The sequence below is a fragment of the Malaclemys terrapin genome, chromosome 7, assembly GCF_027887155.1.
Source record: "Malaclemys terrapin pileata isolate rMalTer1 chromosome 7, rMalTer1.hap1, whole genome shotgun sequence".
NCBI lineage: Eukaryota > Metazoa > Chordata > Testudines > Emydidae > Malaclemys > Malaclemys terrapin.
This window is the reverse complement of record NC_071511.1, coordinates 114,226,133-114,244,188: the sequence shown is the minus strand read 5'-3', so window position 1 is coordinate 114,244,188 and position 18,056 is coordinate 114,226,133. Positions and strand designations below refer to the sequence as shown.

The window sequence follows — 18,056 nt, the reverse complement described above, 5'->3', positions numbered from 1 at the left end:
GCTGACAACAAACACAGAAGAATTAATGGCAGCACTTAGGCTGCAGCAGGGCATATTTAGTGTAAGTTAGGGTTACCATTCGTCCGGATTCTCCCGGACATGTCCGGCTTTTTTGAGTTAAAAATAGCGTCCGGGGGGAATTTGTAACTGTCCGGACTTCCCCCATCCCATGCACAGCATGCGCGGCTGACAGGGCAGCTGGCCGGATCCTGCCACTCGCATGGCTCTGGCAGCCAGAGCCCCTCCTCCGCTTCCCCCTCCTCTCCCCTGCATCTTGAAATCACTCCCCTCCTCTCTCTCCCTCCTTCCCCTTCCCTGCATTTGCAGATCGCCGGCCTCCAGCAGTCTGGAGCTCCTCCCCCTGCTCACCCTCCCCTGCTGCCCAGCGCGCCGCTCCGCAGCACTCTGTTCCGAGCGGCACGGTAAGGGGCCAGGGAGGTTCTGGAGGGGGCAGTCAAGAGACAGGGAGCAGGGGTGGATGGGTCAGGAGTTCGGGGGGGGGGTCTGTCTGGGGGTGGGGGTGTGGATAAGGTTTTGGGCAGTCAGGGTACAGGTAAGGGGTAGGGTCCTAAGGGGGCAGTTAGGGTGGGGGTGGGGTTTCAGGAGGGGGCAGTCAGGGGACAAGGAGTGGGGGGGTTGGATGGGGGCAGTCAGTGGGTGGGAAGTGGGAGGGAGTGGATGGGGGTGGGGGGGTGGGGGCAGGGCTAGAGCGGGGCTCCCCCCCTCCCCAGTGTCCTATTTTTTGATTGTGGAAATATGGTAACCCTAGTGTAAGTATTAAGAAAATCTTAATGGGACAAATCCACCCCACAGACACTGAATGCAGTGGAACCTTGGCTGAAAATACCGTGGAAATACCATTGTTCTGCTGGGAGGTATGGTAGGCAGGATGGAACTCTAGAGAAGCCATACACAAGGAGGAAGGGGCTTGGGATTGAAGTAAAGGACAGGAAGCCAGCTGTTTTAGGACTATTTGCATCCATAGGCCTAAACATACAGGATGCACGGAAACTTGTAAGGTATAGTAGCAGTGCACAGCGTCAAGCCACGGGATTGGAGAGAGAACTCTTCCCTGACCCTTTCTGAGATATTCAGCTCAGGGACTGAGTGTGGGTAGCACTTGGCCCTATAACTGAGAACAGTTTGGGCAGTGGTAGTAGCTGCCAAGAGAGGCTGTGGAATAAGTCCCTGGGGATAGGAATCAGATTAAGCTTTGAATCACATTTATCAGGGATGGCTTATGAATAGTAATAAATAATAATAATAAGAAAATCAATCCTGCCTGGCAATATGGCGGGTAGACTAAGTCACCACATTAATCTCATCGAACCCAAATCAATTTATAAGATGGACATTTCCTCCTAACAAAAATAATTGTTCTGCTTCTCAAAATAGCAAACGCAAAATTAAAAATTAAGAAGTAAAACAGAACATATACAGGCAGTGGAGCAAATTACAAGTGGATGCCAATAAAGACTCAGACCATTTTGAAAGACATTAACATTTCTAGTTTTAGTTTCCTCTAAATGGGTACTGAATGTCACTGAAAACTGTAGAATCAATCAAAAATGGTGGAACTTTTAAAGTGGTTCACTGTATGCTTACTCAAGTATGATACTGTCCATTCAACAGTGACAAGAGCTCTAGAAAAAGTCTGTGGATTTGAGTCTCTCATTAATGGGATATGTTAGAGGCCAGTGAAACTTACATTCTCCGCCCCACACTCACACATACAATCTTCCATTCCCCTTCCACATACTGTATTCTAAGTACATATTCTTAGCAGGAAGCAATGTGTTTGTGTGGTGAGTACTGAAAGCCAAGACTCTTGGATTCTATTCCTGGTTCCAGTGGTGATTTACTATGTAATCTGGGGCAAGTCATTTAACTGTTCCTTATTTTATCCATCAGTATAATGAGTATAATATAACCCTATTACCCAGGGTTAAAATCAGCGTAAATAATGTTGGAAAAACATTTTGAGAACCTGGTGAAAATGCACTTTCTGAATGCAAATAGTGATTATAACTAGAATAGAGAACCCTCTCTACTTCTTAGTCCATTACTCCCTACAGATCATAATTCTCAGAATCAGTGGCCTTGCCCCATTTTTCAGTAGGGTCCAGAACCTCGGCTCCAGTAGCATGGTAGAGGGGCCAAAAGCTACCTTAACAGGCAGCTGGGGATTTTCCTTGCATAGGAATCCTTGGGTGTTGAAAAACTAATGTATCTAGCTCTATGCCACTCACTCCCTGCTCCCGTGATGAAGAGTGTGTGCTGCATTCTGGGGACACTGAGCTGCTGGAATGGCCCTGTCGGGAGCATTACAACATAAGAACAGCCATACTTGGCCAGACCAAAAGTCCATCTAACCCAGTATCCTGTCTTCCGACAATGGCCAATGCCAGGTGCCCCAGAGGGAATGAACAGAACAGGTAATCATCAAGTGATCTATCCCCTGTCACCCATTCCCAGTTTCTGGCAAACAGAGGCTAGGGACACCATCCCTGCCCATACTGGCTAATAGCCATTGATGGACCTATCCTTCATGAATTTAGCTAGTTCTTTTTTGAACCCTGTTATAGTCTTGGCCTTCACAACATCCTCTGGCAAGGAGTTCCAGAGGTTGACTGTGTGTTGTGTGAAAAAATACTTCCTTTTGTTTGTTTTAAACCACTGCCTATTAATTTCATTTGGCGACCCCTAGTTCTTGTGTTATGAGAAGGAGTAAATAGCACTTCCTTATTTATTTTCTCCAAACCAGTCATGTCTATCATATCCCCCCTTCGTCATCTCTTTTCCAAGTGGAAAAGTTCCAATCTTATTAATCCTCTTATGGCAGCCGTTCCATATCCCTGATAATTTTTCTTGCCCTTTTCTGAACCTTTTCCAAATCCAATATGTCTTTTTTTGAGATGGGGCGACCACATCTACAAGCAGTATTCAGGATGCGGGCGTACCATGGATTTATATAGAGGCAATATGATCTTTTCGGTCTTATTATCTATCCCTTTCTTAATGATTCCCAACATTCTGTTAGCTTTTTTGACTGCCGCTGCACATTGAGTGGATGTTTTCAGAGAACTATCCACAATGACTCCAACTACAATTGACACAACTTAGAACAGACCAAAGGCTATTCCAATCTGGCCCCTGTGCCTCCCCAAGGACAGAGAGGGAAGAAGGCTATTTATGCCCACTCACCTTCTCAGGTGCACAGAGCAGAGCTCAGGCACACTTTAGGATCCAGCCCAAAGGTTTAATAGTAGAATACTATAGTGAGGCCTCATATTCATATTAGTTATTTCTACAAAATATACTCCAGGGCAGTTAAAATACATATGAAACATTCTCAAATAATTGACTGCAGAATCCTGGACTTCTTAAAATGTTTGTTTTCATTGCTAATTCACAACATTTGGGCAATACACATTGGGATCTACCCACTGGCAATTAATGAGAATCTAGTGTATAGCTTTTAAAATACGGCATTAGTACAATGGCTTTCTGATATAAACATACAGAATGTAACTGGGAGTAAGAGGTTTCCTAGAGGCACAGAAGGCCCTGTGTGCAGCAGAACCAGTGCAGGGAGCTTGCTCAAGGCATGAGGACCCCTTCTGCCCTGCAAAGCGATGTCCTCTGGGGACACCCACTGCCCAGGTACACAGAGGAGGAAGAGGGCTGGGAGTGGGACCAGTGGATCAACAACTACCAATACATCAGTCAAACACAGATATCTGTGGGGATACTGAGGGGGAACAAAACAGTCCCAAGCCTACTGCAGCAGGAACAGATCCACACCCTGAGAGGAAGGATTCCCACCCTGTGTAGAAAAACCCTATGAGCAATCTACATGCTAGGGAAGTGAATAAGGTCCTGGCTATGGCTGTTATCCACTAACACAGGGGTGGGCAAACTACGGCCTACGGACCGGATCTGGCCTATCAGGGCTTTGGATGCGGCCCGCAGGATTGCCACCCCTGTGGCCCCGCGCCGCTCCTGGAAGTGGCCGGCACCACGTCCCTGTAGCCCCTGGGAGAGGGGGGGCACAGTGGGCGCCGCGCGCTGCCCTCGCCTGCAGGGACCGTCCCCCGCAGCTCCCATTGGCCGGGAATGTGAAACTGCAGCCAATGGGAGCTTCGGGGGAAGTACCTGCAGGTGAGGGCAGCGCGCGGAGTCCTGTGCCCCCCACCTTTCCCCAGGGGCCACAGGGACGTAGTGCTGGCCGCTTCCGAGAGCGGCACGACACAGGGCCAGGGCAGGCAGGGAGCTCTGAGCCCCCACACCGGAGCCACTCCAGGTAAGCAGTGCCGGGCCGGAGCCAGGACCCCAAGCCCCTGCCCTGAACCCCCGCCGCACCTTGCACCCCCCCTGTGCCCCAACCCCTTGCCCTGAGCCCTTCCTGCACATTGCACCCCCTCCCATACCCCGCACTCCCTCCCACACCCCAACCCCCTGCCCCATTCATGGCCCTGCATGCAATTCCCCCATGCAGATGTGGCCCTCAGGTCAAAAACTTTGCCCACCCCTGCACTAACAGTTACACTACTATTCATAAGCAATGTTAGAGTGTTCAAATATTATTAAAATTTCCCATCATCTCTTGCAGCTTGTCAGCTATGAAAAAATATTCTAAGTCATCATTTCATGAAGACACGGAAAGGAAAGGTTTCCAACAAAATTTTGTAGGAAAGAGATTTCTGTTTTTATATCTTTCCTAGGGGGGTAAAAGATCATTCCATCATGTAGTGAGTAGTTACAGTTTCTGAGAAAACAGATACTGTAACCAGATGCAGACTTCTGTTGTTCAGTTGAAGATGTCAAGTTCCCTCTCCCCGCCCCCGACTGTCCTGTTCCCTGGAGGAAATTCTGATTTGGAGTCTTGGCAATTTCAGCAGCTCCAAAGGTTCTCCCTGCTACCTCATTAATCACTTCACTGCCATGTGCTATCTTACCTGCAGATGTAATTCTTCTTGCAGGAATCTTGTAAATTCAAGCAGTTTGGTTTCTCCTTGTCTTCATAGGAACACACAGGAACAATAGTCTGCCGTCTCCTTTCTGTACACGCTATGTCTCGACAGGAGCAGAAGAGCATCCCGTAGCTGTGCTTTGGGGGAACTTTGTCAAAAAATAGCCGGAGAGCCTTATGACACTTCCGCTTGTTGCAGATTTCATTAGACGTACTGCTGGTGCAGGGGGTTATATAAGCAGATCTGAATCTCTTGCAGGTATCATTTAGGTTACAGGCTTTTGCTGCATCCAAACAGTTGTTCCCCTTTGAAAGTGCTGGCTCCACTGTAAAAAATAAGAAATATATTGGGTTTATATTGTGTTACAATGTTTGTATCTATTTCACAGTTAATGAGACTTTGAGCATATATTTGTCAGCTAAGAAATCTTAGCTGCCAGAAAATGTGTCCACCTCTTATGTTTCTTTGGCTCATAATTTAATGAGAGAGAAAGTGCACGAGCATATGTTAAAATTATAATGGTGGAAAATGAAGGATGACTAAAGTCAGAAGCATTGCACTTTATCTTCCTTGTAAAACAAATACAGTAAAATCATGTTGGGCTAATTAATCCCTGGTGTAACGCCATTAAAATCAATGGAGTTGCAACATGGAAAAAACTGTCCACTGTGAAAGAACACATTAAAACTCAGGTTACTTTTTAGTCATTTCTCCAAAAACTCTATAACTACCATTCAATAACCACACCACCAACCATACTGCCCAACCCTTAAAAAGTTTATATGCTCATTCTGCAGAATTTACAGACTACATGGTTACTAATACAGAGTTTACAAGGTACATAGTCCACAGAACTTGAAAGGTTAGCATGTGCAGTCAAACGCTTATGAGCTCTGTAAGCCCATCCTACACACCTTGTAAGCTTCATGCTCACCTCTACAGAACTAGCAAGATAATCTTAAAAGGACCATAGGTGCACCCTGAACCTTACAAAGTCTATGGTGATTACAGTCAGTGTTAAAGACACAGGCTAACACAAGGATACAAAGCTATGGAAATGCACAGACTGAAAACTTCAATAAGGTAACTGTGAAAGTTCTAAGGAATTATACATTATGCAAATTTAGTAAAATTTATCTGAATATTAAAGTTTTAAAAAACCCAACCATTCAACAATGAAGAAAATTGGAGTTAAGGGTAGACAAATAATTTTAACTGCCATAAATAGTCAGGACCCACCCAGCACTGTAGATTTAAGAAACACAGTCACAACTCCCCATTATGCATCATTTCAATTGCAAGCATGAACAGCAAAATAATGTGACAAGTTCTTAAATTGTAATAGGGTCGCTGCCTCCAGAGCATGGGATGGCCTGCAGCATCTCTGCCTCAGTGTCAAGGCTCCTCAGTAATTCACAAAGGCTTTCTTGTAGGCAATAGCTTGGACTGGTTTATTACCATACATAGTTCCAGAATAAAATACTCAAAAGTTCATATATTGATCGTTTCCTTCTTCATCAAGCCCCTCACACGTCCTACTGCTTGGAGTCTTTCAAGCTACTCCGAGGTAGAACTAGCCAAATTCTGGGATTGTGGAATTTGCTTTCATTCTACTTTGGAAGAGGAGCCTTCCTGCTCCTGAAGCCCACAGCAGCCTTCTCCAGGCTGCTGCTGAAATCTCTCTTCTCTCAGAGCCTTTTGTACTCCAAATGCATGATTGGGTCACATGACCCTCTTCATTTCCACCCACCGGGGGACGAGCGTTGACTGTGGCACAAGTGAGGCTGAGACTCATCAGCCTTTATAGGGCCAGTCACTCAGTGGCAGTATGATACAAATAAACAAGACATTACACTACCATCTCCCATACCTACATCTCTGAAGCCTGAGCCAACACAAAAGTAGCAAACACTAGATCTATTTTCAGTCCAGGTATATATTCTAGTCACAGTAGAATAATTTTACATTGCACATTCCAAGCCTTTCTTCATCCCACTTTCCTGTGTAGTAAATAGATCATCATTGTTTGTGTGTTATCCTCCTCATAAAATGCAAAACCTATACAGATACAACATTCCACTATAAACCAGAGGGACCAATCAGGTCTTACATTCATTCAATGTCTGAAGTTTAAACACTAGATCTAGATGAGAGATAGTATGGTCAAAACATAATACACGATACAGACCAACTTCAGATCTCCCTTATAGTAGTGTAAATCCAGAACTGCAGTGATTTCATTGGAGTTATTCTGGATTTATACCACTGGACTGAAAATTGGCCTTCAGCATCACTAGCCTGATTCTGATCTGACTTACACTCACTGGAAACACAAGAGTGTTGATCTAGTGCAAGTGAAATTAGAATCAGGCCTTATCACTCAAGTCATATTACACCAGACCACATATACTTAGTTTAGAGAGGAAGGGAGGTTTTTTGTTTGATACTGGACTGGGTCTTAGGAGATCTGAAGCTGATTCCCAACTTTCTGACCGACTTACAGTGAGACCTTGGGCATGTCACCTAAATCTTTTTCTCTCTCACTTCCCCCATCTGTAAAATGGGGATAACATAGCTCCCGATCTGACAGATATGTGAAGACAAACTAATGTTTTTAAGGTGCTCAGATACTATGGGGATGAAGCCATACAAGTATATAAATAGCAAGAGCTCAGTTTTTTGAAAAGCTAATTCCATATGCAGATGAAGCAAGTTGTGACAGGTCCATAGAATATATAATATTTTAATTAAAAGGACATAATTTTAATTATTCCAGAATCCTTGGAAGAGATACTAAACCAAAATATGCCAGTATTGCCATTGAGGAGACAGTAGCCAGCACCACGGAGTTCAGGTTGCATGTCAAACTATAACAACGATTTTCATCACTTTCAAACGTTTGTTTTTTGGATAATCTTAACATTATAATAATGTTAATGTTGTACTACATCAGCATATAATTATAACCTTTACTCCAAACTCAAAATTTTTTCTCTGTGATACAGCATATAGAATTATATGCTAAATCCAAGTATAATTACCACATAATCTGTAGGGCATATAATTATGCAATATATGCATAGTACATACTAATTACAATGTGATTACAGAGTAATTACATGCTTATTTGTGCCTGGAAGGCAAATGTTATACTGAACTGTTTAAACAAGGATATCCTAGGATAAGCAATTGGTATGAATCTGTGGATGAGTTCTGAACTGATATATGCCAACACAAACATAATTCACTACAGTCTAAAGAATTATTTAAAAATAAGCAAGATAAAGATGTGAACATACTGCTCTATTGTGTTTACAATCATGTATATTATTTTAGTAAAGGGTCCAAAACATGATAAATGCTGTTATGGAATTAAAAAGTGCTTTAAAGATTAGCACCTTGGGGGACAAAATCAAAGGTGATATTTTTAATGATTTTCTTAAAGTACATAAGCCAAACACAGTGATAATAAAACGGTTGTGAAAGTTATGCCAAGTGAAAGTTGCACTGGGTATAAATTGTTCAGAAAACTACTGTGATATTTACACTCACTCATACGCATTATACATTTTATGTCCAACCTGTAACTTACACTACTCTGTGTGTCACCTCTCAATATAGCACAGAGATTCACTTTTTTACTTTAAGGCTTCAACAGCCTGAATTTTGCCACTTGCCTTTTGTCCTTTCTATTTTGCTACTTGTGAACCCAGCTACAGTATATTTATCACAATATTATACGTAGTCAACTTTTTTTAAATTAATACTTACATTAGCGTAAAAGTGGTATGCAATCAGAATCAGTGTTTGTATTGAATATGAACATATAAATCAAACATGCTCATGAATGCCAGATTTTCCTGAGCCTTTAAATCATGTATATTTAATTTAAAATTTACAAACTGAGCCTACCTATGTTTTATTTTACATTGTGAAAGTATCGTGTAATTATCCTTAACTCCTTTGGCAACTACAAACAGTTAGCACAGTACTTACTGTAAAATTTCTTGCAGTTTATTTGCATGGTAGTAACATTTAAGGCCACAATTTCAGCTAGCCTCTGTTTTGTGAAATGCAAATTATGAAGACAAGCAGTAATCTAACTCTTATCAGATATTAACTATGTGTTACATTTTAGGTTCAAAAGACAAATAGTTTACATCTTACTTTCTTTATCATTATTACAGGTATCACAGACTCGGGCCAGAAAATCCTTCCCTTTTCCTATATTGTCAGTCTTTCATCCTTCTTGCATCTAGTTTTCAGTCTGCATCTAGTGAAGCTTTGTGGTTGTCCAGGAAGGTGTTGACTAAAGTCCATTAATTCAGTGATGTGCTGGCAGAAGCGCGCCGTAGAGCCTGGGAGCCCCTGTTAAAATTTTTGCCACCAAACTCAAAGGACATTTGAGATCATTTCCCTGCCTTTGATAGATGTGTTTTGCAAAGAACAGATAACCTAAGTGTCAAAATTAATTTTAGAATAAACAAAATGGACACTTAGATATTAATTTTCTTATAGTACATAAACAGCAATTTACAGTGGTTGCCATTAAAATTACAATTGCTCTTTGCAAGTAAGCATTATGAGGCTATTCAGTGTACTTAGCACAGGGAATACTGCAATCTTTGCAGTAAATGTTAATTAGGTGAAAGGGAACATTGTGAAATGTTATTGGTGACTACTCTGGGCTTGTTCCTGCATAGAAGAGTGGCACAGTGCTGTATGTAAAAGCCAAAGGATGAAACTGTCTAGCAGGATAAGTAAAGGAGCAGAATCCGATCCTGCCGCAGTCACCAATTTACTCATATTTTGTAGAAGGAATAAGAGCAAAAAAGCAAGTGTGAGGGTACATTTGTCAGTGGCATGCAAAGGTTGCAAATAAACCACCATCTATTCAGACATAATGTACTGCCAATCCCAAGTGTACAGAAGTAATGGGTCAAGTCTCCAAAAATCATGAGACTTGCTTTAAAAATCATGAGATATTATAATTTTGGGATTCTATTTGTCTTCTTCTTTCTCAGCCTTTAAATACACACACAGGTCACATTTTCATGCTTTTTCTACAACCTTGAGGGCTAGAAACTTACCTTTAAAAAAATTAAGGCTGAGATTCTCACACGCTCACTTGTCTCTAGGAGCTGTGCTTTAAGAAAAGCACCAAATGTCACCAGACTCATGTTAAAACTGTAAGACTTGGCAACACCAGATATGCCCATACTCTACATAATGCCCCCTTTGTTTTACCCTGCAATCTGGAGAATAAGGAAGCAGAGGGAACCAGGGTCTGGAGACTTATTACTGCACAATGAAGTTGAATATAGTTTTTAAGTCTGTTTCATGTCTGTGGCCCTGAATAATGAACAAGGCATGAATTTACAATAGCTTTGTAGCCCTGTAAATATGTAAAAGATATAGCTAGTAGAAAAAAGGGATACAGGATGGTAAGCAATATGTGATAGCTTGCATCTGTGGCTACAATGTAATGCAACACATGAACAGCTCATGATCTAGAAGGGGGCTTGGCTACAAAAACTAATGAGCCAATCACAGAGTGCAGGACATGATGTGCAGTCAAAGGCGCAGGTGGCATTTTGTTTTAGAATGTGTATATAAGCTGATTAATGATTTTGTACTTTGGACGGGTACCCTGTACCCACCCCCTACATTTGAACCTGATGAACTCAAGTGTAGTTTGACTGTATGTCAATAAAGAATCTCAGCGACGAGTGCAAACTGATTTTTTGGATTACAGAGAACTGGATAAAGTGTTCTCCCAGAACCGGATGAGGTATACTGGATATGCCAAGTGGAAAAGGCCTAGGGAGGAATCCCAACATAGTGAATGCTTAAAAGTTACCTGTGCTCATTTAGGTCTTGATTGTACTCCCATTAAAGTCAATGCAAATATTCCCACTATCCGGAATGATTCGGGATCAAGCCCATAAAGCCTTTATTCATATTTGCATTAGAGCACGATCACCGTTTAGTCCCTGCTATGAACAGAATGAAACATTATGGAAACATAATTCTCCTTGCACTATTGAAGAATACAGGTTTTCCACCAAATTTTGACTTTAGTCAGACCAGAGTAAAGCTTGGTTAAATCCGTTAGATTCACTAGAAATCAGTCTGGATTTACAACAGTCTAACTAAAAGAAGAATTTGGCCCATTATTCCGTTTTACCTCTTCCCCCTTATACAGAGAGGAAGAGATACGATAAAGGGCAACTCTACACTTAAAACGCTGCATCGGTATAGCTGCAGCGCTTTAATGAAGACGCTTTATGCTGATGGGAGAGAGCTCTCCCGTCAGCATAGTTAAGCCACGTCCACGAAAGGCGGTACCTGTGTAAGTGAGAGAAGCTCTCCTGCCAACATAAAGCTGTGTACACTGGCACTTAGGTCAGTATAACTACATCACATGGGGTGTGGATTTTTCGCACTCCTCAGCAACGTAGTTACACCAAAGTAATTCTGTAGTGTAGACCTGCCCAGAGTCAGAAGCTGCTAAACAAAGAAACTTGCAGAAGCTGTTAACTGATCCAGTCATGGTTTCTCACATATTGCACCAATGATTTCAACCCTAACCTAGAGGGATTTAGGATGTGAAGTTCCTCCTAGTGTGTAACACAACACTAGCATCTGGAATGAATTATGCATCAGAAGGACCTTATACAAAATAAATCCCTCTGGAGAAGAGATCTCCGGTCATTCCATATACAATTCATGCACTGTACTGAATTAAAGGCTGGTTTTGTGGTGTGGAATGCTCTGACCAAGGCTTCAGCTGAGCTCTTCTAATTAATTTCCCCTGAACTATTCAGAATGACCTTATGTTATTGCATATGCTGCCCAGCTATTCCATTCACTATATGTTTTGATTTAGTCTGATACTAAGTGGACAGAACTAAGACTGAAATTGTACATGCAGCTATATAGAATAAAATGTGAAAATATTACAACGTACATCATCTGCATGATAAGAGATTTACTGCACACAAAGTTCACAAGACACAGTGCGAGACGGGTAACCCAAGCCTTGCCAATTTACAGGGTAACTTTCAGCATTTCTTTTTATTACTGCAGAATTGAATTCACAACTTGTTTCCTCTTTTCCTCAGCCTTGATTAATTACCATGTTAACATAACTACTGTTCTCCCTCTTATAATGGGCTCCCTCTAAAGTGCTGCCCCAGCAAAATAAAACAGGAAAAAGCTTCCAGCTCTTTGCTCTAGTATTGCAATCCTTTTTGATCTCCCTAGTTTTCAAGTTTATGTTCCATTCTAATAAAGCATGCATGAATATTACAGCAAATCAGATAATACAAGGTTGTGACCCTTGCAATTGATCCTTCGAGCTTCTTTTTGCTTTTTCCAGTGACGTAGTAAAAATTACATGTAAATGTGCTTGTTGACACTTGAGAATTCACTTTGTTGATCATATACACTGTTTCAGAGAGATTATATTACATAATGATGAATTTTCTACTGCCCTTTTTTCTCCCATACCTACAACCCCATTAAGCATTAAGCTGTAAGTAAACCTCCTCTGGGGAAAAACTGGAAGACTAGAAATATCAAAGAGCCAAATCCTGCAATCCTTTTTCAATCAAAGCTTCCATTCGCTTCAGTGGGAATTTTTTTGCTGTAAACACTTGAATAGGCTCTTCTATATATGGGGCTAAATCTTTGCTAATACTTTAAAAAAATAAACCCTAATAAAAACGGGTTCCAAAATCAAATATGGACCATTCCTATCCTTTCCTGTTACAGGTATGCATTTTAAAAAAAACACAGACCATGTTACAGCACTGAAAATTTATATCTATAGTCAATGGTTTCCAAGTCACATGACCATCAATGTGAGGTAATTAATAGTTCTGAGTAAATGCAATCATTATATTTTTAATTAACCTTTTCAACCTTCTGCACCTTTTACTTTTGTTATACATTAAATCTCTGCAGTTTTTCAATTATGTTTGATTAGGTTTTAAACAATCACATGAAAAATAATCTTTAGATTTAGTCAAGCAGTCCTTATGGTTACAAATAAGAAGGTACTGTAAATGTTGATGCAATGAGGATTGTTATAAATCAGATATAGGATAGACACTCTGAACTTTGTGGCTACGTTCCCACCTAATTTTTGTTTTGGCAGCTTACTGTTATTTAATGGCTTTGGCTACCAGGAAACTGGCTTTTGAAAATTCTCTCTCAACCTAATTCTAATTACTCTGTATAAATCATACAATGATCAATTATACAAATCTTAGGTTCATGCATTATTTAAACTTAGCATTCGAATCCTCACGGCAGGAATGCAGGAAATTCCTAAGCCCTTCTCTTTGCACACTAACAACCGCTTTATATCTGTAGTGGTACCAATTACTGAAAAGTAGGGGCTAGACCTGCTCTCAGGGTAAATCTGGAATAACTCCATGGACTTCAACTGAGAGCAGAATTTGGCCCCCAATTTTTCTAGACACACTAGCTTAATGTTCACTATATATGAACATCGGGGATCAAATTCTTCTCTCACTTACAGTGGCATAAATCCATAGTACTGATCCACTGAGCTCAACTGAGTTTTACCAGATTTACACCAGTGAAACAGAGTAATGTTTTTATTTTATTAAGATGGCATTAATATATTATATATACAAATGTTTATAATTTAAAGGATTATTTTGTAAATTATTTTCTCATGTGGTCTTTCAAATGCTAAGAAACATACTTAGTAGTTGATATGAAAAATTAAAATATGTTTTATTTAACATAAGGCTGATTCCAAGATAACTAAGGTCAAATTTGTTTGGAAAAATAAGTCTGATATGAGTAGAGCAGATACTAAAAGGAAATGATCTTTCACAAAGACAAGCAAAATATCCAAACATTTTTCAGTAATGCCATAAAACTATAATTGGATTTCAATTTAGTAATAGACATCTTAAGACAGACTATTCTAATAATCTAATTATGTCTTATGTGACTATGCCAGATACTATCCTACTGTTCTTTGACTTTTTGTATTCAGTTCAGTTTCAGAACCATATTTGCTCTAATATGCAACTACAGGGCCAGCTCTGAGCTGTAATATTTTGAAATTTCCAAACAGATATTTTTAATGCCGCAATGACATTCCAAGGATGGCTTGTTGGCAAAACTGACATTTGTTTTTAGTTTTGCTTTGTTTTCATTTTCATTATACAACAAAGCTGTTAACATGTATCAAGAGCTGTGTGAAAAGTTTCACATGGAAAGTGAATACCTACAAATGTTGGGCAAATATCAATAAATAAAAACACTTATTAATTTTCACGCAAAAGAAAAAAACTATATTCACAGAGTGGAAGCAAAGTGTGCATATCAAAATGGAGGGAGAAGCTGAAGTCCAAAGGATGAATTCTACCTGCTGCAACAGGCAAGGTCTAGAAGTCAGGGCCGGCTCCAGGCACCAGCCCAGCAAGCAGGTGCTTGGGGTGGCCAAGGGGAAGGGGTGGCATGTCGGGCTGTTTGGCAGCGGGTCCCTCTCGGAGGGAAGCACCTCCCACCGAATTCCCGCCGAAGAAGAAAGCGGCGCGGTGGAGCTGCCACCGGAGTGCCGCCGATTGCAATTGCGATCGCGGCTATTTTTTTTTTCCCCGCCGCTTGGGGCGGCAAAAACCTTGGAGCCGGTCCTGCTAGAAGTCCTCCAATTTTATACAACAAATGGAGAACACAAGCTAAAACTTTCAAAAACAGTTCCTAAGTCCATATTTGGTTACCAAAGTGGGTGGCTTGCTTTTCAAAAATGCTGAGCATCCAGCAATTGCCACTGATTTCAGGAATTAGATGATTTTGACAAGAAATTATTAAAGAGATTCATCTTATGTCCCAATGCCAGCTTCTTAGAGATCCCCCGACCTGCTTACTTCATGCTCCAGTAAAGGAGCTACATTTTAAACAGAATGATAACTTTTTTTTTTTATGGTTACCAGCAAGACTTTGTATTGCACTTTATCAAAAATGTGACTTCTCCTCCTGTGGAATTGTACTGTAATACAATATGCCTGTCCTTGTAATGGAAAAGCTTTCTCACCAAGTATGTACACAAGAAAAGAGCCAAAAAGAGGATAGCTACTTAGAATTTTGGTCATTTTAGCACTCTCCGGGGAGGAGGGCTCCCCAGCCAGCAAGCCCAAATCTTTAGCTAGGTTCTTTGACTATTAACCTGATCCTGAATAAATAATAGTAAGTAATGTATGATGTAGTATGTTAGCATTTTATTGCAACTTTGCCTTAATAAAAATATTTATAAATAATTAAATTAAATGGAAGGGGTACAAAGTCCCCAAGTTACTTCAAAAGTTCCTTTAAAGTTCAAGGGTGGGCTTTTGAAAAGTTCCCAATGGAACTTAGGCTCCTAACTCAATTAGGTGCTTTTGAAAATCCCTCCCTACGAGCCTAACTTAGGGGTCCTATTTTTTTAATATCTCAACATTAAGTGTTAGAATGCAAGTACCTCAACTACACACTAGCTGACCGATTCAGGGAACGGTTGCCTGATAATGAAACAGGGTGGGTAGAAATTGAACCTGATATGTGGGAAGAAGTGCTGCTTGGGAGCAGAGAAGTGAGCAGTAGAGGTCTAGGAACCTACCACAATGATTGGGAAGGCACTTCTCCTCCCCCCTCCCCATCTGATGACTGTGCTGAAGTGAGGAGGAAATGAGCATGATAGGTGATCAGAGGAGGGCCCCTTACTGACTGACAGTTCCAGATGTATGCAGTGTAGTTTGAGCCATGTCGGTCCCGGGATATTAGAGACACAAGGTGGGTGAGGTAATATCTTTTACTGGACCAACTTCTGTTAGTGAGAGATACAAGCTTTTGAGCCACACACAGCTCTTCCTCAGGTCTGGGAAAGTACTCTGAGCATCACAGCTAACTACAAATTGGAACAGATTGTTTAGTATAAGTAGTTATGTTCAAAGGGACCATTCAAGGGAATTGCTGAACCATTCAAGGGAGAGTGGCCTGTCTCAGCTCTCTGAGAGCAAGTCTAGACTCATAGAAAGCTGTTGACTGAGATACAGTCTGTAAGAAATATGAGCTAGACATTCAGTTTCTCCCTAGCTGCCTGCCAATCAATTGTGGATTAACCACCCAATCTCCTATTAGCACTTCCGTATGGCACGGAGTATAATCAGCACTTCCCTAGGGTAATGAGGTGGGTGGAATCACAGGGCCAGATCCCTGGAACTGATCAAACTGCATTCAGTGCAGGACCTGGGATGGAGGTGGAAAGATGGTTTGAAGTCTCCTTTGCACTCTTCTAAATCAGGGACTTAACTTTGTGGTGGTGATGGGGGTACTGAATTGACATTCAGGCTAAGGGTTGCTCTAAGTTGCTCTAAAGGGTTGCCAGCTAAAATGAGCCTCTTGGGCACCTGCTCACCCAGCCAGGCGTGACCAGAGCACAGCCATCTCCAGCCAAGCCCTGAGTCATAATGCCTCAAACACCTGGAAAAGAGACCACATATTGTTCCTGACTGACCTCTTAGGTCAGCTCTCAGTTCCTCTTACACCACCAAAGTGGCACAGAAGAGATGGAGCCAAGGGCCATGATCTGGCCCACAATCTCCACCAGAGAAGGGAAGGGCTGTTATGCAGTTGCTTCCAAGGGAGAGGAACAGGAAGCAGCCTGCGCAGGTCTGGAGTCAGGCAAAATCACAGAACTTCCCTGGGCTCTTCAGCTGTGTGGGAATCTTTAGTGTGAATAAAGCCCCAAGAGATCGGCAGCATTTAGATTCATCATTTAGATACAAGGGAAGAAAGTAAAGGATGAAGGGAGAGGGCTTGGTTAGGGTATGGAGGAAACTCAAAAGAAAAATACTATAAATGGCATTTCTGTTTGATCATTCTCGTTTATTCTCTTGTTTTGAATTGGGCTTGGGATTACACCTGTTGATGGCCAGCCACTGGCATAGCTGTACATGTTATCCTACCGCAGACAGGCAAAACTCAATAAGCCTCGATTTGCACCAGGGAAGTTTACCCCAGCTTGACATTGGGATAAACCGCCACCAGTCCAACAGTGGTTTATAGAAGCTTTGCATGTCCACGTTAGGGGTTTGCATCAGTTCACCTATGCCATTACTCACTGCTGAGATCTCTAACTGGGGCAAATACTCAAAGTAGGAAAGTCTTTAAAAGGAACGCTATTATACTTACTTTGTGCTATTATTCATTTTGGAAGAAAAAAAAATCAGAGGAAGGAGGCTTGAGGAAGTGAGTGAGAATCAAACCTGACAATAACAGCCAAAGTGATGAAAAAAAGAGAAACATGAAAAATATTAAACACGGAGGAAGAAGAAATCCCCTTTCCCTCACTACCCACAGGAAAGCCCTACCTTCCCAAAAATTCTTCTTCAGTTTGTCAGGTAGAGGAACATGCAGCAGTAGTCATGACAAAAGGAATATCAGTAAAGGGAAGAAGAGAGACTAAAATCACAATTCTAGCAGCATCAGCAGAGACAGGAGCAGATGCTGTAATCATGACAGCAGCAGTAGAGGTGGGGCTAAGATTGCAATCATGGCAGCAGTGAGAGCAATAGAGTCATGGAAAGCAGCAAATACCATAGCAGCAATAGAGACACTGCATTATCCCCCTTTTCCTATTGCTAAATTGTGGCAGTTATCTGTCCTATTTACTGAACAATCAGATTTGCATTCCATTAATCTACCACCAGCTGTTGTTCTTTTCACTGCTAATTTGTCCAATACAATCCTGTTGAATATAAATAAATGCAGTGTAATGTATTGTAAATTATCCACTGAGGTTAATGATATTGGTTACTTTTGTCTATTCATAGATTTCTCACTGATCAGCTTCAGTGAGCTAGAGTAAGTTTTAGTTACTTTGTATTGGGACTTTAAAAGCTGGTGGTCAAGCAAAAAGGGTGCACTGATGCAGGTGTATTTAGTGGAAGACAGGGAAAGAAGAGACTTTTGAACATAGTAAGTTACTTGAATGATATTGTGCTTATGACTTAGTGTTGAAATAACAATGGCCACTGCTCTATTGTGCACATGCTGAAG

General features: G+C 41.4%; 1 protein-coding gene across 3 annotated transcripts in view; it reads right to left on the bottom strand.

Annotated features, from left to right (window-relative positions):
- The window catches only part of GFRA1 (GDNF family receptor alpha 1), a 182,968-nt gene that overhangs the window by 60,581 nt on the left and 104,331 nt on the right, over positions 1-18,056 (bottom strand). For all 3 annotated transcript variants that reach the window (XM_054035432.1, XM_054035433.1, XM_054035434.1), the window contains one exon: positions 4,959-5,298. In XM_054035432.1, coding sequence (XP_053891407.1) covers positions 4,959-5,298 — 340 coding nt within the window. The remainder of the gene's footprint in view (positions 1-4,958; positions 5,299-18,056) is intronic.